Source organism: Budorcas taxicolor, chromosome 5, assembly GCF_023091745.1.
Source record: "Budorcas taxicolor isolate Tak-1 chromosome 5, Takin1.1, whole genome shotgun sequence".
Lineage (NCBI taxonomy): Eukaryota > Metazoa > Chordata > Mammalia > Artiodactyla > Bovidae > Budorcas > Budorcas taxicolor.
The window spans coordinates 72,585,699-72,608,957 of NC_068914.1; the positions used below are offsets into that span (position 1 = coordinate 72,585,699).

Here is a 23,259-nt window from a genome sequence, read left to right on the forward strand (position 1 = left end):
AAAGGCACCTTCTCACAGCCTTGGGAGCAGAGCTGCACTTGACCAGGGCCCTCTGCCCTCCAGGCTCAGCTCCCAGAAGGTGGGCTTGGGTTTCAGCCACCATCCACAGAGGGCTGGGTGCCTACCCTCTCGCAGATTCTCTGCATGCACCATCTCCTGTGGGGTTGGTATATTCACCCCCATTTAACACAAAAGGACAGAAGTCAAGGAGCCTGCTGGAGGCCACGCCAGGGGCGAGTGCTGAGTCTCGAACCAAGTCTCACTCATCCAAAGACAACTGCTCTTGACTGTGTATTTCCTCTCCAGCTCCCAAGACAGGGGGATGCATGTAATAGGTGATTAATAAATAATAGATCAAAGGCAGGAAGAAGGGAGAGCTGGGGGAAGAAAGAAGATGAGAGAAGTCAGGGAGACTCTTAAACGCAGATAGAAAATAAACAGTCAAGGTGCTATTTTCCAATGCCAGGCTGGCACGGTGCCCAGGATGGCTGCCCTGCACTTGGGAGCCCAGGGACTGCGCTTGCCTCATCTTTTCCAGAGGTATGTAAGCCTAGATACGTCAGCGTTCAGGTATGCAATGAGGTCTGCGGTGAGAGGCATTGCTCTCGCCCTCTCTCTCTTCTTCCTTGTTGAATCTGTCCTTCCTCTGGCTACCTCCCCACGGCCAACCAGCCAGCCAGCCCAGCCCAGCCCATGTCCCCTTCCCCTGGAGCCAGGCCAAGCTTGGTTGGGAGGCCAATGACAACGAGCAGCCCCCTCAGCCTGGTAGATTCCTGCCCGGGGAGGAGATGGGTACATGGTGCCGCGGGGGAGGGGCGGGAGCCGCATCATCTAACAGGTTGGTCTGGCTGGGAGGGGAGGCGTCCCGCCCTCGTGGAGCTAATGAGCACTGTGCGACAGGTGTCTCCTCCTCAGTCCCCAGCCTGCCCTGCCTGCGACGGGAGCAAGCCGCAGCTACCACGCAAAGGCTCGCTCGCCGGTCCCTGCGCCCTGCGCGCTCTGGGACCCGGGGGCGGTGATGGCCTGCCGCTCCTGCGTCGTTGGCTTCAGCAGCCTGAGCAGCTGTGAGGTGACCCCGGTGGACAGCCCCCGGCCTGCGACCGCCGGATGGAGCAGCTGCGGGGCCCCCGGGCCGGGCTTCAGCTCCCACAGCCTCACAGGCTGCTGGACAGCCAGCACCGTCCCCAAGGTGACCGTGAACCCCAGCCTGCTGGTACCCCTGGATCTCAAGATGGACCCAGCCATCCAGCAGCAGAAGAACAGCGAGAAGGAGGAAATGAAGGTCCTCAATGATAAATTCGCCTCCCTGATTGGCAAGGTGAGCAGAACTAGGGGGAGGGGTCCCCAAACTAAGGCCAGTCGGGCTGGGGCAGGTGGCTAAGCTCTGTAGTTCCCCCCAGCATCATGCCCCACCCCCGCCCCAGCCCAGCCAATGGGAAGCCAGCATTGCCAACTTCGAGGCCTAGCTTTGAGAAGAGAGAAACAGAAGGGGGAAGTCCCTAGCCATCCTGACATGGGAGAGAAAAGGACACCAGGATGGCCTGCCTCTGAGGGGTGTCTGGATAATAACGCGCTGCACGGCCTAGGGTCACCCTCCCCGCAGGCAGGGACTAGGGAGGGGCTCAGAGTGTGACCAAGAGGAGGCCCCCTCTTGGGAACAGCTGCTGGAGGCATGGGCTGCAGTTAGACTCCACGGTGGACGGACAGGGCTCACCTTCCTGTCCAGGCCGTTGGATCTGTTCAGCTTCCCGGGGTCAGAAGCGCCGACATGGGCAAGAGGGCATGTGGGGCAGCCGGAAGGAAGCTGAGAGGCATGGGGTACACCTGTGGTTCCTCAGGAACTAGGAATGTGGAGGATGGGTGCTGCGAGTCTGAAACAGGCGGTCAGCCAGTCTTCCATGCCCCGACCAGAGCAGAGTGATTGAGTCCCTCGCACCTCACTTTCTGGACCCACTGCCGTGGCCAGCATTCTGGTCTGGCCACTGGTGTCAAGCTCTGGCCCAGGGCAGGGGCTTCAAGACCTCTGAGGAAGTCCTGTCCACCTCCCAAACCTGCTCCTCATTCACCTCCTGCAAGAAACCTCCCATGACCAGCCCTCCCAGCTCTGCTCCCTCCTGCCCTGACTGAGAATAATGGATAGTAACAGCTGCTGTTGATTAACTGCTTACCCTGTGCCAGGAACTGTGCTGAGTGCATATCTATTTCTATTTCCCTCCACCTTAAGAAAGAAGTTACTTCTGTGCCCATTTTACAGCTTTCTCACTGCCCCTTCCTTCTGCCCCAGGCTGGGTCCTTCTCTGCCCCTTGCTCTCCCTGCCTCTGTGTCCCTCTACACATGGTCGGTGTCCTCCACTAGGTGGGGGCTCACCGAGGGGGGCAGGGGGAATGAAGTAACAGACCTGGAGCCCCAGCTGGCGTTCTGCCCCCACTGCCCAGCACTCCACAACGGCTGGTTCCCCAGCCGTGCCGATGGGGAGACAGAGCGGCCCAGAGGCAAAGCGCGTTCCCCAAGGTCACACAACCAGCAAGGTCTGGACTTGAACTCAGGTCTGTGAGACACAAAGCCTCTGACATGGGAGTCATTTCTCCCCACCTCGCCCCACATCCGAGTGCACAGACCAGCATTCCTGCACCCACACCTGGGGTGCCTGGGGTGGGGGTGTGTAGGGGGAGTGACAGCTGGAGGACAACCGTCCCCTGAGGTGGAGCGTTCCCTCCACCACCCCCGGTGGCCGCACAGCATTCAGACTGCCAGGCAGTCCACCCTAGGAGAAGAGCCCGCTGCCTGAGGGAGGCAGGTCCCTGCAGAACCACCTCCTCTCCAAACACAGCTTAATCCCTTAAAAGGAATGCTTCATGAGCTATGTAATTTGGCTTCGATGGGTGGCTTTTCTTCGTGAACGCCAGGACTGATATCACCCTGTGCCTCTGCCATGGGGACAGGACGGGTGTGTATGCACAGGGAGGGGCCCAAGGGGTCTGGGTTCTGTTCCCAGAGCCAGGACAATGCCCTCAAAGGTCTTTAGAAGAACTCGAGTTTCCCAACCCCCAGTTCAAGCCTTGGCCTTGAGACCGGTGCTCTCCATGGTGGCACACAGCGAACTGGGGGTGCCAGCCCCTTGGGGATCCTGATCACTGGAGCTCTGCCCAAGGAGACCCAACTGATCCACCAGCTCTATGGAGAAAGTCTGTTATTCACTCATATCCCTCATTGAAAAGACCACGAGGGCCCAAGTGGAAGCAAGCAGAAGTTAGAATGTGAAACCCGGAGTCACATTTCTGGGTTTGAATCCTGGCCTCACCTCTCACGTTTGTGTAATCTCAGGGACATTAGTTAACCTCTCTGGGCCTCAGTATACATTGGTGTCATGGGCTTGTCAGAATCAAATGGGATCATTTCTGAAAAACACATAGAAAGCCCTTACCAGGTACCAGGTGTATTTTCTTTGTTATATTGAAAAGGCCATACAGGGATCCAGCCCAGAGAACTCCAGCCTAGGGCTTGTAGTCCCTGCCAGGCAGGAAGGGCTTCCCAGGTGGTTCCAGTGGTAAAGAACCCGCCTGCTAATGCAGGAGGCATAAGAGACATGGGTTCAATCCCTGGGTCAGAAAGATCCCCTGGGGAGGGCATGGCAACCCACTCCAGTACTCTTGCCTGGAGAATCCCATGGGCAGACGAGCCTGGCAGGCTACACAGTCCATAGGGTCACAGATAGTTGGACATGACTGAAGCGACTTAGCACGCATGCAAGCAGGAAGGAGCCTGGGAAGAAGGAGGGAAGGGCCCTGCTGGAGGATGGGCTGGAGGAGCTTCGTGGGTAGGGGTACAGCATGGAGCTGGAAAGAGCTGCAGGAGCCCAGGGTGAGATGCCAACACCAGTGCAGGGGTAGGGTTCTAAGCAAAGAGAAGAGACTGTCAGGGTGGCCCTCCATCCTGGGCCTTCTGAGGCACCCAGAGAAATCAGAGATCATTAAGGAAGAGCAGGAGGAAGAGGAAAAGGGTTGGCAAGGAGACACACAGGAGTCCCCCAAGGGGCCCTGGAGCAGTGACTATTCTTTCACTTGCAGGCTGTGTTTCCTTGGGCAAGCCACTTACCCTCTCTGTGCTTCAGATTCCAACTCCCTGCTCTGCTCCTGCTCCAAGGGTAGCCTTGACTTCATGCCAGTCAAGAGACTAGTACAGCTGAAGCCATGAAGAAGGAGGATGAGCAGAAGCAGCAGCAGGAAAGGAGGCCAAGGGGGCAGCGCGAGGGCCGTGCTGACAACAGCAGAGGCTGTAGGCTGGGCCCTCAGTTGCAGACACCAGAGGGGGTGGAGATGGGACAAGAGGAAGCATTGCCAGAAGCACCTAAGGAGGCTGTAGGGAAGGGACCCAAAAGGGTGGGCACAGTGTCTTCCCTTGACCTGTGTAGCCTCTGGAAGCCCCTGGGGCCACCCCTCTGCCTGCATGCAGGAAAGCACAAAACAGCCTTTCCTCATAGAGAGACCTTGAAGCTCCTGGGCAAAGCCAAGCTGGGGCTGGAGGCAGGGGATCTGACACCACCCACTTCCTGAGGAATAGGACCTGCAAGTACCAGAGGCGTCACTCTGCACACTCACCAGCCTGGGCTGTGGGCCCATGGGTTGGCACATGCAGCCCCCCAGATAGTCAGCCTCCCTCCTCAGGAGGGCCCCAGCCCAGCCCAGCCTGCTCAGTTCCCCCCAACAGAAAGCACATCTCTCTCCACCCTCTTCTGGGCCTGCTTTTGAGCCAGAAGGCACACGACCCTGGAGCTGGGCCACAGTGAGTTCTGTGCTTCTGAGCCTCAGTTTCCTCATCTGTAAAATGGGAAGCAGGTAGACCAGGGGCTTGCTCTCCTAGGCTGCTCCTAGAGCTGCTGCCTAGATTGAAGGGCAGGGGGTCAGCCAGAAGAGACAGAAAGAGGAATGAGAGGGGAGTGCTTGGCAGCCTTGACAGGTTGAAAGAAGTGAAGCTGGCACCTCACAGGGTACTGGGATTTCCGGCCCTCCCTCACCTTTGTTCCCAGAGGGAGGAGCCTTTCAGCATGGAAGGTTCTAGGTGGGGGATGAGTTCCCATCCCCACCCACTGAGACAACAAGCAACTCCCCCAAGTAGTTGCTCCCCCTGCAACCAAAAATGCCCTCTGACTAGACTGGCTGGCCAAATGCATACCGTCTCCCAGCAGGCAAGTACTGAAGCATAGGGTATCGAAGGAAGTCTACGGGGAGGACTTCCTGGTCTAAAGAGTTTGGTGTTGCTTACGGGTGGAGGAGGGAGCCTCACATCTCTTGTCTCACCCTACCCTCAATATAAACACAGGGCTCCTACTTGTCAAAACACAGGGCAGGTGGAGTGAGCAGAAACCTCCCACCACCCCAGCAATCCCTCACACACTCAAGTAGGACAGAAACCCTCTTGACCGCATCCCTACTGAACCTGTTTGGCTGCGAAGACTGCGCACTGTTGGCTTAAAGTCGGCTTCAAGCAGAATTTTCCAGTACAAATGGGAGTTAAGGAGGGGAATGGCAGCCCTCAAATGCCATTGTCCAGTGTTGCCACAGATGTCGTCTCCTGCAAGTGTCCAAGGGGCCTCCCCCAGGGCATCAGAGATCTCAGGGAAACCCGGGCATGTGGGTAGGGCAGACAGAGAGGGCGAGAGCCCACCTGGCACCCAGGTTCAGGAGGAACGTGAACGCGACGGTCCAGAGTAGGCAGCCGCCATCAGATGGGCCTGTCGAGAAGCTGGGCCACGGAGTTGCCGTGTGAGCCTGGACAAGTCACCTGACTGCCCTGGGTCCCCATCTCCTCCTTGATAAATGAAGAGTATAGACCAGCCGGTCCAAAAGGCTCCTGTCTGTGGTTCTGGCTCCTTCGGGCAGTGATTCTGGGAGCTGGTGCCAGCAGTGGATGGGAAGACTTTCGGCTACTCACTGTGGCCATAGGGAGCATCACTGAGCTGGTTGTCACAATGCTCTCATGACCGCAGCCTGCCCCATTCGGGAGCCCAGCCCCAGCCACCCATCTTGCCTCAGTGGCCCTAGCCACATCCCAAGAGGCATGCAGATGGCTCTCAGTCTGATGTTGAGGGTGGTAGATGAGGACCAACGAGAAGCAGATACACCAAGGGTCAGATGTCGGAGGGAAGAAGAAAGGCTTCCTACAGCGGGGTGCTGGGAGCACATGGAGTGGGGTCTGGGATGGTAGAAAGGAGAATGTTGCTCAGCTGGGCCTGGAGAGGACAGGCAGGGTGCAGAAGAGGGAGGGGGACTCCCAAGCTCCACGGGGCTGAACTGGATGGAGGAAATAAGAGAACCCAAGAGGGACTCTGCCCACCTGCTTGCCGGTGGCTGGGGTGGGAACCGTGCAAATCCCTGCAGAAGTCTGAGTAGGAGGGCGTGAAGGATGCAGAGTTTCAGGGGAGCCCTGGGCCCAGAGCCCTCCCAGGCTTTGTCCTCAGGCAAGTCCGGCCCCAGCTAGAGGCAGAAGCCAGCCCAGCAAGGGCAACTGGGCCCGCAGAGAACTTGCAGCAGACCAGAGGCCTGTGGGGCAGTGGCTCAAAGATTCTAACCTCAGAGTGCTTGCATTCCACCCCTAGGCTTGCTGCTTGCTAACTGTGTGACCTTGGGAGGGTAACTTCCCCTCCCTGTGCCCTGTCATCTGTAGAGTGCAGCTGATAACAATGCCTCCCCCAGCGGATCGTTTGGGGGTTTGAGTTAAAGATGTCCAGCTCGTAGAACAAGGCCTCGTGCATAGCACGGGCCACAGGAGCATTTGCTATTTGTTGCTCTGAAGCACCTCCCCAGGTTTTTCTCTCTGCAGGTGGGCAGAGCAAGTGACATCATTCCTGACTTCCAGCTGGGGAAACTGAGGCTTGGACAGATCTCAAGTCCAGGGATGTTAGGAGGATTAGCATTTAAGAACTAACCAGGCCCTACCATGCTGTTTCCAAAGCTAGAGGAGACCAGGCTTGTCGAGGTGGGCGACAGACAGGCCTCTTGACACCCCACGTTCCCTGGGGTCTCCCACCCAAGCCCCAGGCAGCCTGGAGAACCTGTCATCTGTGGGCACATTCATAGCTTGGTCCCTTTTCCCTCATCTCGCTGGTCCAGCCCCTCCTGTAGGAAACCGTGGCTAATTGGCTGTGCCTCTCTGGGATTCTCGGATTCCCCCCCTTATCGCACCATCTGCAGTTGAACAATCAGTAATTGGAGATGCCACCTGAAGGTGCTGAGTGAGGGCCCCAGGTGGGTGCCTCTTGAGTAGATGAGCTGCCATGTCCCATGGAGGCCTCCGGCGGGGTGGGTGGCACTGGCTGGGCCACACCTGGCCCTCTCACCGCCACCCTCCTGCTCTCCCAGGTGCAAGCCCTAGAGCAGCGCAACCAGCTGCTGGAGACCCGCTGGCACTTCCTGCAGAGCCAGGACTCGGCCACCTTTGACCTTGGGCACCTCTACGAGGAGTACCAAGGCCGGCTGCAGGAGGAGCTGTGCAAAGTGAGCAAGGAGCGGGGCCAGCTCGAGGCCAACCTGCTGCAGGTGCTGGAGAAAGTGGAGGAGTTCCGGATCAGGTAGGGGTGCCCTATGAGGGCCAAGGGGGGGAACCAACCTTCACGCTTGGGGGCAGCGTCCGGGAGCACCAGGCCAGAAAAAGAGAAAACTTCTTCGAAAAACCAGTCTTTAGTCCATACTTACTTACTAAAGAGCTGCAACGTGCTAGCAGTATTCTAGGTACTGGGAAGACAAGGCAGTGATCTACAGCTACATCCCAAGTAGGGACCCTTACAACAAAGCAGTGCCATGCTGGCGGAGAGCTACGCTGCTCTTGCTAGCCTCTGGGCATCGCAGCCCTGTCCCCTCCCCCCTCCCCTGGCGCCCAAGTCCATGGGAAATTGTGTCACTAGCGAGAGCAATAGATGAGCTCCTGCTTTGGCTGTAGCTTGAGATTTTGATCTCTCTTGAGCTGAAAAGGGAAGGGGGTAAGGGAAGGCAAGGGCCAGAAATGATGAGTTTTGTTCACATAAAGAAGCAGCCGCCTAGAGGTAAGACACGCCTGACCTCAATGGCAGGCTTGGGGTCTAGAGAGACAAGGAAAACACAGACTGGGGGGACAAGCAGGTGGCAGGCAGTACGGCCTAGTGGTTAAGGGTCTGGGCTTGGGTATGACTGTGCCCCATGGGAGGGGGTTACTCCTTGCCCATACCCCTCACCATCTCTGTGACCTCGGGCAAGTTGCTTCATACACAAACTTCAGTGTCCTCCTGGGGGGAGTGGGAATGGTGATGGCTGATACCAAGCTAAGGCTGGTGTGAGGAGGAAGCCAGGAGTTTGGCATGGCTACCAGAGGTTAAAAATGGCCACTCCTCTGCCCTCTCAAGAAGGCTCCATGCCCAGCACACAGCAGTTTGCTGAACTGAATTAGCCAGTCTAGAAAGGCAGACCAGTTAATTCAGTAGCTCAGAGGAGAGGTGACCTTCTCTGACCAGACAATCGTCAGGGCTTCAAAGACAAGGAAGCTGGGCCAGAGCAGAGAGGCTGGTCTCTTTGCTGGAGGCCCCCAGCCAGAAAGAAGGAAGGACAGGGTGAGGTTGAAGCAGCACCCACCTTCTGCAGGACTGAGGCCAGATCCAAGCCTTGCGATCTGAGGTGAGGCCCAAAGCCTCCCAAGACGGAGGGCGGAGGCAGCCTGTCAGGAGTCCTGGACTGTGGCGCAGCCTTTGCCCGCGGCCTCTCTGCGTGGCCTCCCCCGCTCAGACCACATGCGGAAGGAATGGTCGCACAGGAAGATTTTCCCTCTCTGGGGACCTCAGTTTCCTCATCTGTGGATCTGGCTGGGCCCCTCCTTGACCTGGTTGGGGGGCACTTCTCCCCCTACCCTGCCCTCCCAGGTCCTTGGGAAATATGCAGGGAATTAGACTGCCTATTCTGACGGCAATGAGGCAAATCTCATTGGTGCGCCAGAACCCAAGACTCAGTTCACTGATACCTAGCAGGTTCTTGGCCCACAAAGGATCAGAGAATAGCAGAGCTGGGTGGGGACTTGGATTCTCCTTTTATGGAGACAGAAACAGAGGCCCAGAGAGGGTGGGGGCTTGTCCTTAGTCACACACAGAGGGATGAGTACAAAGTCCCATCCCTCACCTGGCAAGCTACTGTGTGAAGCTACTCCCAGGAGAACAGCCGGATCGCATCCGTGGAGGCACTTTGTAACTGGAAGTTCTGTATAAACACTGCTTGTTTTAATCTTGCTCAGCCCCCTCATTTGGCCCACTGCCTGGTTTCCATCTGCTGCCTGATTTTGCTGTTTAGGTTCACGGCCTCTCTTCCCCTTCTCTGGGTAGGGAGCCCACTGAACGGGGGGAGGTGAGGCTGGAGGGTTTCTGGGTCTGCAGGCCAGAGCCAGGAAAGCTGCAGCCTGGCTGTGCAAAGCCTGGGGCCCCCAGAAGCCAGGAGACGCCAGGCCAAGCCCTGACAGGGAGGGGTGTACTTTGCCTCTACAAGGCCGATGAGATCAGCTTAACTCCTAGAAATAAACAAGTTTGGGGGGGGTGGAGAGGGTACGGGTGTGACCAGCTGAAAAGAGCTGAGAATGGGTTTGGGAGCTGGCGGCTAGCATACAGGCAGGGGATTGGGAATGAATGGGGGACATGGTGTTGCATAAGCCTCTATAGGAATGGAGACTTCTAGAAGCTCTGATGTAGCAGGGACCCCAAGGATCAGCTGGCTAACCCCTCTATTTACTAGGGACGAAGCAGAGGCCCAGCAAGGGGAAGCAACTTGCCCAAGGCCACATACCAAGTGATTCAGTGTTGTGTACAATTGTGCAAGCTGTCTGGGGGTGAACTGGGATTAAAATGCAATGGAGTCAATGAGAAGGGAGGTGGGAAAGCTGAGAAGGGCAGTGAGAGGTAAGGGGAGGTTTGGCACGTCAGAGGGCTCCCACTGGACAGCTCTCTCCAATGTCCCGTTCCCAGGCGGGCAGAACTCTGTTATCCAGAGGAGCGGGAAGAACCTAGACACAGGGCTTGCTTGGGGAGGGCCAGTCAATTTGGGCTTCCCAGCTTGGAGCTCCCCAGACCCCGACCTCAAGTCAGGAAATTTTTCCGAGGCCCCCAGATTCCAGAGGGAAACTTGTTCATGTCAGCCCAGCCCTGAGCATTTGTGAGGAGTGTGAAGAGACCTGCTCACTCCCTCTGCAGTGAGGATCCCCATGGTTTCTTTCTGGAAACTCTGAGAGAGAGGGGCTGAGCTGGGACATGGTGTTGGTGAAAGTGAAAGTCGTTTAGTTGTGTCGACTCTTTGCGACCCCATGGACTGTAGCCCACCAGGCTCCTCTGTCCGTGGAATTCTCCAGGCCAGAATACTGAAGTGGGTAGCCATTCCCTTTTCCAGGGGATCTTCCCAACCCAGGGATCAAACCCAGGTCTCCTGCATTGCAGGCGGATTCTTTACCATCTGAGCCACCACACTGATGTTGGAGAGGATGGTGATAATGATAGCAGTAGCTCTAGCGGGTGTCACGCACCTTTGTAAATACTTTATGTGTTCATTTATTTAATCCTCATGAAATCAACATTATTGTGACAAGGGCACATAGAAGGAGCCTATCCAAGGTCATACAGCTAGTTAGCAAGAGGGCCAGAATTTGAGCCCAAATAGTCTGGCTCTGGAACCCCATTCTTAACCAGCACATGACTCAAGCTTCCAAGCCTCTCTCTGAGCCTCCATCTCCTCATTTGTGAAACAAGACCAAGAGAACACCCCTGGCTGGGGGCTCTGAGGGTCACAGGAGAGGCATTTTGCTTGCCTTGGCTCCAGATTACAGACCAGACTCCCTGACCCACCCCACCACCCTGTCCCCACAGCCTGCACCCTCAGGGACCCTCAAAGACTCTGGAAGACCACAGTGGCAAGGGAGAGTGTGGACCCCCACATACTGAATTTCAGGGAGCTGAGTGCTCTGCGGGCTCTCATCCTCTGGGGTCTGCTCCCCTTAGTCCCTCTGGGAGGCTAGTGAAAGAGAAGGCCTGGGGGTGGCAGGTCCAGCTACCTGACATGGGTGATGGGTGATGCTGCCCCTTCTGTGAGGTCAGGGACTGGGGCAGGCAGGCGGCTGTAATTAGAGCCTCCAATGATTCAGGCATTCCCTAGAGAGGAGGGAAGGCAACAGGAAGCCACAGAATCCCATGTCGGTTGGGGCAGGGGGCCCAGAGGGTAAGGTCAAGGATCCAGGGATCCCATCTCCCCACCCAGCAGTGTCCTGGTTCTGAACACGAGGTGGACTCGACACATCTCATCACATGTGTAGGGAGGAGACACATCTGAGAAGAGAGGGAACACAGCTTTGGAGTGCTGGTGAATTTCAGCCCCCATGACCCACGCACCCATGCACGTGCACACGTGCACACCCCAATAGACAAGGGAGGGGAGGAGTTTCTTGCCCTGAAACATGTTGGGGGGCCCATCTGACTGCAAAACCCATGCCCTTCCTACCCTCTCTCCAGAGGGAAGATGGCATGGTGTCCTGCTGTCTAGCAAAGCAGTGGGAGAAGCGTGGGGCTTCGGGGAAGCGTGGAGTTAGGAGAGGAGTTAGGATGTGAGCAAGATGCTTGGAGCAGACACTACAAAAGGCACAGCTTGTTTGAAACTGAGACTCTCAGGGGAGGAGATGGGATAAAGATAAAGGAACAAAACGTCAGGGCAATCAGGAGAGGCTTCCTGGAGGAGATGAATGTGGAGCAGAGCCAGGAAAGGGGCAGATGCCCCTGGGAGAGGAATGGCTGGTCATCAGGAAGGAGTAAGCGTGGGGAGCGGGATGCCTGCTTCCCCAGAGCCAACAGTAGGGTATCAGGAAGGAGAGGGGACATGTCATAGAGACAAGGAGCTTCATCCTCCTCAAGGAAGGGACCACTTTTTTCTAACTGCCACAAGGCAGCAAAGGGGTTGCAGAGGCCCCAAGCCCCACCCAAGGAGGGTTAAGCAAACCGTTGCCAAGTCCACCACATCCAGCTGAGCAGGCTCTGTGTGTGTCCCTGGCTCCCCTTCTCCTCCCTCCCCACCTCCCAGGTATGAGGACGAGATCTCCAAGCGCACGGACATGGAGTTCACCTTCGTCCAGCTGAAGAAGGTAGCCTCCCCAGCTCACCCCATGGGTTCCTTCCTCAGGGACCCTCTGCCCTCTTTTGCTCACGATCCCCAAACAAAGGCCCCACAGGCCGAGTCCCAAGACCACAGGCAGAAAGCTAAGCACATATCCCCACCCTCCTCCAAGGCTCTGAGCCAGGTCTCCCCTGCGAATTTCCCCCATCATATTCAGGAAGCAAAGTCCCCCCTTACCATACCCCTGCCCTGGGACCCCTCCATTCCTTTTCCCATCATTCATCACTGCTCCCACCCCCAGGACCTGGATGCAGAATGTCTTCGACGGACAGAACTGGAGACCAAGTTAAAAGGCCTGCAGAGCTTTGTGGAGCTGATGAAAAGCATCTATGAGCAGGTGAGAAGATGGGGCCAGGGTCCCGCTGAGCCAAAAGCCAACTGGTCCCCAGGAAAGGGATGCAGGGGAGGCAAAGGTGTCCAGTGGGTCGTGGAAACTTCAGCAGGCGCTCACTGTTGCTGGCCACAGATGCAACAATTTCCTAAACCCCTTGTGTGCTGCAGTCCATAACCCAACATGTCCCCTTGTCACTCATCTCGTGGAGCATGGCAGGTTCCCACAAAGCCTCTCTCAGGGAAAGCGCCACCTTCGTGTGTTGGGGAGCACTGGGGCATGAAGGGGGCCCAGGTACATCTAGGGCAGGGTCAGGAAGTGGCCTTGGAGCAGTGAGCCAGGAGGCTTTGAACAGTAGTTCTTATTGATCTAATTTCTCTCTCATCCCTGCAGCTTAAATTGCAAACACCCACAGCTCTAGCTCTTGTAGGCCTGCAATGTACCCTCCCCCATTTGGGGATCATACAGGAAAGATTTATAGACAGATTCTCTGGTAATCAGACAATACAAACTTCTGCCAGACAAAAATGACTCAGGAAGGACTTCCCTGGTAGTCCAGAGGTTAAGACTCCTTGCTTTCACTGCAGGGGGCATGAGTTCAATCCCTAGTCAGGGAACTTAAGGTCCCACAAGCCATGTGGTATGGCCAAAAAAAAAAAAAAAAATCTCAGTCCGAGTAAATGCAGACAGAGGAGCCCCCAGACACATTCTCATTTGTCCCTAGGTCCTCACTCTCCCTAGGGGGACAGTAGCCCAGCAAGGCCTGTCCCACAGCCAGTGCCACCAGCAGATGAATTCTGGACTCTGCCCCTTGGCAACATCTGTCTCGTGGGCTTCCTTTGAGATGTGTGTTCTCCTCTCTACATTCCCCATCTTCTCGGGGGTGAGGAGGCTGATGGGGTGATGCTTTGATTCAGCTACAAGCAGGCAGGACCATTACTAAGAGTGACAGGGCACAGCAGCCTGTATGCTGTAAGCCTCTGGTGCCAAGCTATGGCAATGCAGCCCAGGGCAGAGCAAGGGTCAAAGTCATCACTGCAACCAGAAAGATCTGCTCAGGTGGCCTGAAGGGCTGCTGACCAGGGCTTTAGGGCCTCGCCATGTGGAGAGGGAGATTGGGCCTCATGGCTACACGTGTACCTGAGACCTCTGTGCAGCCGTGGGAGGGAGCAGAAGAGAGAACCTCCCAACCCTTGCTAACATTAGGGAGGCAGCCCCCATGGGCAGACCACCCCAAAATGCTTCTTGTCCCCGGCAGGGTCCTCCGTGGCCAGCCCAAGCCCTGAGGGGCTCACCAGGGCACCGTGCCCACTGAGTGGCTTGGGAAGTGGGTGAGAGCTTCCTCTGCCCACACTCACCAGGGCTGGTACCAACCAGCAGACGTCAGCAGGGCCGCAGTTTCAGGGCCTCCAGCCCATCCTGCTCGCCAACATCTCAGGGACCCAGGGCCAGGCGGAGGCCCTATGGGTGTAGAGACATGGCTGAGGAGGCTGGGCATAGCCAGCCGTACACCTGCGCACTGAGAAGACACACCTGCTGAATTTCTGGGCCCCGCCCCACAGCAGGCTGCCGGCTCCATCTGGACTTGGCAGCCCTTGGGCCCCAGTCCTGACTCTACCTTTTTTTTTTTCCCCTCATTTCTGTGACTCGGGGCAAGTTATTTCTCCTCTCTGCCTCACTTTCCTCATCTGTTAAATGGGGAGAGTGATAGTAGCAGGTTCATCATGCTGTGATGGGGTAAATCACTTAACAGATGTTTATAGCATGCCTGCTAGGTGCCAGGCACTGACCTCACAGATGGGAGCCAGGCGGGCAAGTTTCCTGCCTTCAGGAGAGCACAATTTAGCTAAGAGGGCACAGGTGATAGGCTAATAAACATGTCTGGACAAGATCATTTTGGAGGGGAAAAGTTGCTGGTATGCAAAGAAACTGGGCCATGCCTTAGTGCTAGAATGGTTGGGGCCGTGTGTCTCTGAGGAGGCCCAAGAGAGTGAAGCCCCAACCTGGAAAGATCCAACTCAGCAGAGACTTGAAAAGGCTTCAGCAGAAGGAAGGGCTGTGTGAAACACCTAAGGCAGGAATGATGTGATCCTGGCAGGGAGAGAAGGTGGCAGCTGTGGCTAAGGCAGAGTGGGCAAGGGCCAGGTCACACAGGGCCAGAGGCCCAGGATGCGGTGTGGACATTATTCTAAGCAGGACGGGCAGCCCTTGGTGGAGGCGGAGGCAGGGTGCTGTTGGAGGGCTGCTGTGGAGACGGGGCCACAGTGAATGCAAGAGTGCATTATTACACATGCGCGCATGTTCAGTCGTGTCTGATTCTTTGTGACCCCAGCGACTGCAGTCCGCTAGGCTCCTCTGTCCGTGGGATTCTCCCGGCAAGAATACTGGAGGGGGTTGCTAGGCCCTCCTCCAGGGGATCTTCCCGACCCAATTAGTACATACACATTCTATTATGTTACATTATATCATATCACATTGTATTTATACTATATTATATTGATACTACCATATTATATTGATACTATCATATAACATAATGTATGTAATGTAGCATATTTATAGTATATATTATATAACATGCATTATATACAATGTGTAATAATACAATATTATTTTCTATATTGTATACTATATAATCATATTTTATTATTTATTTCTAACATATTAATATAATATAAAATAATATATTAATTAAAATAATAAAATATGATTATATGGTATATAATGTAGAAAATAATATTTTATTATTACACATTATATATATAATGCATATATTATATATATATATAACAATCGCAGTTATCATTGTTTTGGGTGGCAGCGAGGTGGCAAGTTGGTGTCTTGACATGAGGTACCTCCGCAGGCTGAGAGGGCAACACTGACCCATAAAGATTCCCCATGCCAATGGTTCTCTAAGCTGGCCCTGCCTAGTAGAAATATACTGCAAGCCACATAGGTAATTATAAGTTTTCTAGGAGCCACATTTTTTTTTAAGTGAAGAAACAGAAAAAAATAATTTTAATATATTCTATTAGCCAATATATCAAAAATATGATTATTCACCAAGTAATCATTATTAAAAAGATGAATGGGCTGTTTCACACACGTTTCCCCATTGTAAGTCTTCAAAATCTGATGTGTGTTTTACACCTCCGGCTCATCTCAGCTCTGACCAGCCACATTTCAAGTGCTCACGACCTCACAGGGCTAGTGGCTCCACATCGGACAGAGCTGGTCCAAGTAAAGAAAGGTGCCAGCCGTGCCACCTCGGGTGGAAGAAAACATGGTGGGATGCGAGCAGCCCCGGGAGGGCCAGGCACTAGTCTCAACTTTGGAGTAGATACCGGAAAAGCACTGCTGTATAGCCCACCCCAGGGTCCCAGGAAACAGCCCTCCCCTCTCCCCAAGACACACACACAGGTCGGGATATTTATGGAAAGCCTTTCCCAGAAGCCGGTGGCTATAGGCTGCTCAGGGCCTCATCTACACGTTGCAACCACCTGGGCAACACCCCTTCCCCTCACCTCCAGGAATGCTGACCGGTGACAGCACCCTGGGGCTCCCACCCCACTCAGCTTCCAGGATTCACCCCAGCTCCCAAGTGCGCTGGGGCCTGGCTGCATCCAGCCAGAAGGCCACCTGCCCCACCTGCAAACTCTGGTTCCAGGGAGATTAGCTACGGAATCTACCAACAAGCCCCTGCAGCCAGCACACCTCCCGGGATACTGACCCCTACAGAAAGGACCTGGCATGGCTACGTGCCTGCCTTCATGGTGCCCCAGGAGGCCACTCCAGGAACAGGCTGCTCAAGCCCTGGACACTTCCTCCCAGCTCCATCACGTTTTCCAATCACACCAATAGTTTCCCAGCTGTTGTTTATTGAGCACCCACTATATTCCAGGCACCAGGCTGAGTGCGCTCCAGGTGTAATCTCATTTAATCTTTCCAATAAACCTATAGAGTAGGGAGCACAGACTTTGGGGCGGCTTGGATTTGAATCCTGGCTCCATGATTATATGGACTTGGGCAGGTTCCTTTATTTTTCTATGCCTCAGTGTCCTCATCTGTAAAATGGGGAGGACAATAGTACCTAGCTCACTGGCCCGTTGTGAGGATTTATTTTGCGAGTATATCCTAAAGCACTTAGAACAGTGTCTAGCACATGGTATTTAACAAATGCCAGCTGATTTCAATTCCATAATTATATCCACTTTTCAAATGAGAAAACTGAGGCTCAGCTAGCTAAGTTTAAGGACTTGGCCAGGGTTAACCCAGCTAATAAAGGTGACATCATTCAGAGCCCAGTGCCGTTGAACACTACATTTTACTGAACGGTACTGTTACCCCTCGGTCACCATATTCCCTGACCTGGGGGGGCCACGATGACAGTAGTCACACAGACGGAGGCCTCCTCAGACTCTGGCTCCTAAGAAAAGCTCTAAACTTGAATCAGCTTAATTCTTGCCAGCTTGGAGATGCACATCCTCTCCAGCTCCCCCCACCCCCACCCCGCTACGGCGGCAATCCCGCACCACACAAGTCAGCATTGTTATGCCCTCTGCAGCCCGGCAGGGCCAGCATGTCTGAACAGGTCTGCAGACGATCCAAGCCCTCCACTTTCTGCTTCTGTTTACCATGCTTGTGCTTGCACTGGCTCTTCCCAGAAAGGACCTGAGGCTGCCCCACCAGCCGAGTTTCGCCCATCCTTTTGCTGCTATAGTGCCCAGTGCTCTGACAGTGCCCTGGCCTTCTCCTCGCCCACAACAAATGCCGCCTTAAGCCTGGGGAAGAAATGTCCCTGGAGAACTTTGTCTGAAACACTCCCATGCCTGCCAACCCCCGGCACATGGTGACCAAGGAGGACCCAAGCTGCATCCCTGAAACTGGTTTGCTGCCAAGCCCCAGCTGGGATGTCAGTTCCATCTGGAAAACGTCAGTCTCCAGTGGGGCCCCAGGAAGCAGAGGCGGAGCATGAGCCTGTATTCCGGCAGGGGGTGTGGTCTTCCCCCGCTCTTGCTCAGAGATCTCTGTTAGATGTATTTGAAGATCAACCAAAACCCTCCATCCGGAGACCCTCTAAAGGACAGCTGGCCACTGAGCTCAGGGTCCCACCAGCTCCAAGGTGGAGACAGGTGGCCTGCCACTGCTCAAACTTCCTTTTCCAGGAGGCGATCCTGATCACCAGGGACGCTAGTGGGCAGGGTCAGGCGGTGAGCAGACAGGGAAGGGGTGGGCTTCCTCTGCAGGCCTCGCAGCTGCCCACCCCCATGGTCTCCAGCCACAGGTCAGAAGTAGCAGCCTCTGCAGGTCTAGACTCCAGAGGTTCAGCCACAGCTTCTTGGAGCAAAAAGACGGATGAGGGTCAGGAGGGGGCCCAGAGTCAGACACCAAGATTGGAATGCAGTCATGAGCCCAAAACAGAACCTGGACCTGACCGGGCCTCCTGATCCAATTGCCCCTTTTCAGGAAATAGAGAAGCCAGAGGAGCATGCTAAACACCAGAATGCGGGTCAATCAGGAAGATTCAGACTATAGGCAAGCAACCTGAGGTTTTCAATAAGAAAAAGACAGGGGGGAAATAAAAGAGAGAGAGAGAGAGAGAGATGAAGACAGTATCTACAGAATAAGAGAGACATATGGACCAATGGCGGTGCGTAAACCTTGTTTGGATCCTGAATCAAACAAAAAAAGGTCTTTTTTTAGTTTTCTTTAATTTTATATATTTTAAAATTTTATATAGGGCTTCCCTAGTGGCTCAGAGGTAAAGAATCGACCTGCAATGCAGGAGACCCAGGGAAGATCCCCTGGAGAAGGGCATGGCAACCCACTCCAGTATACTTGCCTGGAGAGTTCCATGGACAGAGGAGCCTGGAGGGCTACAGTCCATGGGGCAGCAAAGAGTCAGACACGACTGAGCGCCTAACACACACAAACAGCTCCCCCTGCCATATATATATATATATGTATATATATATACGTGTGTAAAATGAGAACACTGACCAAATCTCGATGACTGAAGTAAGGGTCGAGGATGAACTGTGAACACCAGCAGTAGTAACTGTGCATCCATATCCCACCCCTCCGTCCCCCAGCTGAGCCCCGCCATGCCTCCCTGGGTGCCTGGCCCCTCTCCCTGTCTGTCAGGCTCCTCAGCCACCTGACTCACTCTGTACAATGCTGGCCACGGACACTCTGCTTACACCCACCCACTCCTCCTTTCCACATGGAGCCCCGCCCAGAACCGAGCTACTGATCAGCACCTCCAGGAGAAGCAGCCCAGGACCCTGGAGGGACACCTTGCAGCCCTTCCAAAGACCCCTGTCCCCACTGGCTTTGCTACACACCTCTGAGCCTTCACTCTGGAAAGCTATCGGACTGCAGGGCATGACAGAAGCATATGTGGGGCTTCAGCTCCTGTCCCTGCCCCTGTAAGGGAACTTAGCAGGAGCAGCCAAGCTCTGGGCCCAGCCCCGCCCTCACAGCTGTTTCCACCAACTCTGGGTGCCGCAGCTTCTTCCTTATCTGTAGTCTGCGGCTGACAATTGAGCCAGCCTGGTGAGGATGAGACGTGGACATGCCTGGAAAGCACTTAGCACACACACCGCCTGGTCTCTCAGGAGCCCCCAGGGAAATGGGAAGTTTTACCCCTTCCAGAGGTCTCTGAGGACACAGGCTAGCATTTTCTAGGCAAAGAGAACAGAAAGGAGGGGAAAGCAGGATCCCAAAGGAGAGCAAGACAAAGATTACTGAGGCTAAATCCTGTAGTTGCGGTGGGCAAGCCCCCCAGCTAGACAGGGAGGGGCAGTGAGTCTCCAGGGTGACCCAGAAGTCACCTGGGCCTCCGCTGCTGGCGGGAGAGCAGGGATGCAGGATCGTCAGCCTCTGGTCCCCTCCTGCCCTCATCACTCACGGGCTTCCACTCCCACATGCATTCAGCAGAGACACTCCTCTGCCAGATACGGAGTCCTGGAGGTGAAAATGCCTCAGCCAGGCCCTCGAGGAACTCCCATCCTGGGAGGCCAAGCTGCACAGCACTGAGCCTAATGATAGAATGCCCTCAGGCCCAGACGTCCTGGGCCCTTTCCTCCTCTGCCAGGAGGAAGGAGGCCCACCCTGGGAGCCTAAAGCAGTGTGTATGTTGGGGGTGAAGGGGACAGTGTGGGGAGGGATGGTGGGAACTGAAGAGAAATTAGGCTTGCAGGTGGGCCTCCAGAGATAACAGTGCCTTCCTGCCAAATCAGAGAGGAAAACTGACAGGTGGGTGAGTTGGGAGTTGGGGGACTGCTTCTCAAGAGTGCAAGCTGCTGCAGAGGCAGGGCAGGGGGACGTGTACCCTCTGATCATCTCTCCAGGGAGACAGAGAGAAGCCTGCCCTCCACCCACCAGGGAATGAAGAGACTATGGGGACTATGGCTGAGGGTCTGGGGCCCCCCACCAGCCCTGAGCCCCCATGTCTGTGCCCCGTCAGGAGCTGAAGGACCTGGCAGCCCAGCTGAAGGATGTGTCAGTGACCGTGGGTATGGACAGCCGCTGCCGCATCGACCTGAGCGGCATCGTGGAGGAAGTGAAGGCCCAATATGACGCCATCGCGGCTCGCAGCCTGGAGGAGGCCGAGGCGTACTCCCGGAGCCAGGTTTGGTGCTGGCAGGCAGACTGGGGGGATGCAACCAGGGCAAGATGGGCAGCAGCGGAGATGGCTAAGGCTGCCTGCAGCTCTGGGTGCTGAGAGTCCAGGAGAGATGAATGGGGAGACACAGGGGCGATGGAGCCCACAGCAGTGAGTTCACAGGCAGGGACGGAGAATGTGAGAGCCCAGCGGTGTGCCGGGCCACAGGGGTGACGGGGACAGGGGCAAGCCACAGTCTGCACCCTTCAGAAGCTCATGGCGGCGCTACCACCCAGTGACTCCAGCCCACGTGTGGGCACAGCTCGTGGGGCTCAGTCCAGGGCAGCCAAGACAGGGATCCTGAGATGGACGTGGCGGGGGCGGGAGCAGGGAAGGAGGGAGACGCTGGCCTGGGTGGGCCACAGAGGCGGGGATGTAGCCAAGGGTGAGGAAGAAGGAGGGGCCGGGGGTCCCAGGGAGACACAGTGAGCTCCCCTGACTGCCACCCCCTCCCCGGCCTCCAGCTGGAGGAACGGGCTGCCTGCTCGGCCGAGTTTGGGAACAGCCTCCAGAGCAGCCGCACTGAGATCGCTGACCTCAACGTTCGCATCCAGAAGCTCCGATCGCAGATCCTCTCCATCAAGAGCCATGTGAGTGTCTGGGAGACCCACCTGGGCTGGAGCAGGGCAGAGTGCGGGACACATGCTCTCTCATACCCTTCACACACACACATACACATACACTCACACAGGCTGTGTCGATGTGAGCCCTGGCTTTGTGAGCCTGGACAGGTCACTTAGCATCCCTGTGCCTCAATTTCCTCATCTGTCCTTAGACAGCTCTGAGGACCACATGAGTTTGGCCGGTAAAAGTGCTCCATAAACTGGCCAGGGCTGTTGGAACGTTGGAGGGTCCCCTACACACACACCCAGAGCCCCCCGCCTCTCCCCAGCTCTATGGAGAGAAGCAAAGGGAAGCGTAAGCCCCAGCTTCCAGACAGGACGAGCCTTCAGAGAAGTGCCATCCTGGAAGGACAGCTGGGACAGGCTCCTGTGGAGCCCTGCCATATTTGGTAGCCTTGGGAAAGTGTCTCCTTGGGTCTAACTGAATGGCCTCTTGCTGCGGTGCACTCCATTACCATGCCCAGGAACGCCGTGCCGAGTCATCCCGATGCACACTCCCACCAAGGACAGAAGCGGGCTCCTGGCCCTGACCCGCTCTCTCCCTCCCTCCTTGCTCACTGACCCCTCTTTCTCTCTGCCCTCCCAAACTTTCAGTGCCTGAAACTGGAGGAGAATATCAAGGTGGCTGAGGAACAGGGCGAGCTGGCCTTTCAGGATGCCAAGGCCAAGTTAGCCCAGCTGGAGGACGCTCTGCAGCAGGCCAAGAAGGACATGGCGCGGCAGCTACGTGAATACCAGGAGCTCATGAACACCAAGCTGGCCCTGGACATCGAGATCGCCACCTACCGCAAGCTGATGGAGGGCGAGGAGAGCCGGTGAGGAGCAGGGCCAGTGGGGTGGGCCTGGGAGAGGGGAGGACTGGAAGCCCCACGGGAAGCCAGTACCACCCGCCCCCTCACCCAGCAGTGAGCCTGGCAGGCCTGGGTTCATGTCCTGGGCCATGTCCTGGGCTCAGCCACTTACAAACTGGAACTTCAGTCCAATTTACTCAATTCTCAGTTTTCCTATCAGGAAAATGGACTGATGATAAGTATGCCTCACCTGTGCATACAATCCCGTGTGCAAATACCTGCCACCAATCAGTGCTCAGCAAGGGATAGCCATTCATGCAGGGGAGAGGGGACAGAGCTGGCTAGCCAAAGTCACACAGCAGGGAAGCCCAGAGCTGAGAGGGACAGCCAAGAATTGGCCTCTGCCTGCCAATCCCCAGGCCTCTAATCCCAGGGGAGCTGAGCCACAGGTTCCCTTCACATACCACCATCTCTTCCTCCCACAGGATGGACATGCCCTCAGCCACTGTGGTCAGTGCTGTGCAGGCCAGATGCAGAACTGGTGAGCCTGCTTGCCCCAAGAACCCATGGTGGGAGGGGGACAGTGGGGTGGGGGTGGGGGCGGATCATGGCCCTAAAGGCATGATATTAAATGCCTCCCAAACCTCCAGCCCCTACCCTGCCCCACCCCTTATGTTCCCTGTAGCTGTCTCCAAGTCCAGCCTCTCAAGAGCTCCCTCTCGGAAAAAGAAGAACAAGAAAGGCCCTGTGATCAAAATCACCGAAATGTCAGAAAAGTTTCTCTCGCAGGAGTCCGAGGTCTCAGAGTAATGCTGCTGTCCATACCCCAGGAGCCCCAGGCCACTTCCCTGCAGCAGCAAGGACATAAAGCTAGACTCCAGAAAGCAGCTTGGAGCCTCTAGGTTGGGAAGGGAGGCAAACCTGATCCTGAATGGAGAAGAGGGTTGAAAACAGTGACTGTTTTTTTGCGGGGGTATGACAGGACTGTCACCAGTTACTCAAAGTCACTCGGAGTCCACCCTTCCAATACCTGGCCAGAGGTCTTCCTGCCTGGGTAAACTGGAATTGGGGTTTTGCCTCCGCCTCCTTGCTCCTCGCACAACAGGGGCCTCTAACCAAGCTGCCTTTGACCCTTTGCCCGACCCTTTGCCCATCCCTTGCCCTAAACTCACATCTCAAGTCTTGCCTTGCCTCTGACTAAGAACCATAGTGAGTGCCCTCACTCCCCTAGCCCCGGCTAGCCTCGAACCAGGGGCTGATGGGGACTACGTGGGCACCCTCCACTATCCAGAGTTCCTGGGGAGGTACCTGGATTTCCTGCACTGCCTGGGCTTCCCGGAGACCTGACAGTATTAGGGAGTGAGGGGAGGAGGCTCCCTGGGTGTTTGGGACCTGAGCCCAGAACTCTGAGACCAGCCCAGACACCCATGCCCCTCCCCTCCTCCTGTGAGTCCCTCCCAGCAGGTCATGGTCAGAACTGGACAGCTGTCCAGCCAGCTCCCAAGCACCTTTTCTAGAAGCTTTTCTTGCCATGACAAACTCCCTGATGGGGGAAGTGGGAAGTGGGGGAGACCAGGCAGGAGAACTGGACCCTCCTTTCTCCTTTCTGTCATCCTGGGGTTCACCACCCTGCCTGGAGTCTGAGCGCTCTGCCTCCCATCCAGATGCTTCCCAGCCTGAAACCTGGTATGG

General features: G+C 55.8%; 1 protein-coding gene across 1 annotated transcript; it reads left to right on the forward strand.

Moving 5' to 3' along the window:
• Positions 1–1,018: 1,018 nt before the first annotated feature.
• Positions 1,019–22,382, forward strand: KRT80 (keratin 80). The gene is made up of 9 exons (XM_052640729.1): positions 1,019–1,318; positions 7,360–7,568; positions 12,064–12,124; positions 12,398–12,493; positions 19,956–20,120; positions 20,618–20,743; positions 21,371–21,591; positions 22,053–22,108; positions 22,218–22,382. The coding sequence occupies exons 1-9, from the start codon at positions 1,019–1,021 to the stop codon at positions 22,250–22,252; spliced, it is 1,269 nt and encodes a 422-aa protein (XP_052496689.1). The 3' UTR covers positions 22,253–22,382.
• Positions 22,383–23,259: the final 877 nt, after the last annotated feature.

Coding starts and splice junctions, on each gene's coding strand:
- KRT80 (XM_052640729.1), top strand. CDS start 1,019: ATGGCCTGCCGCTCCTGCGTCGTTGGCTTCAGCAGCCTGAGCAGCTGT. Junction 12,494..19,955: donor TGAAAAGCATCTATGAGCAG/GTGAGAAGATGG, acceptor GTGCCCCGTCAG/GAGCTGAAGGACCTGGCAGC. Junction 22,109..22,217: donor GCAGGCCAGATGCAGAACTG/GTGAGCCTGCTT, acceptor CCAAACCTCCAG/CCCCTACCCTGCCCCACCCC.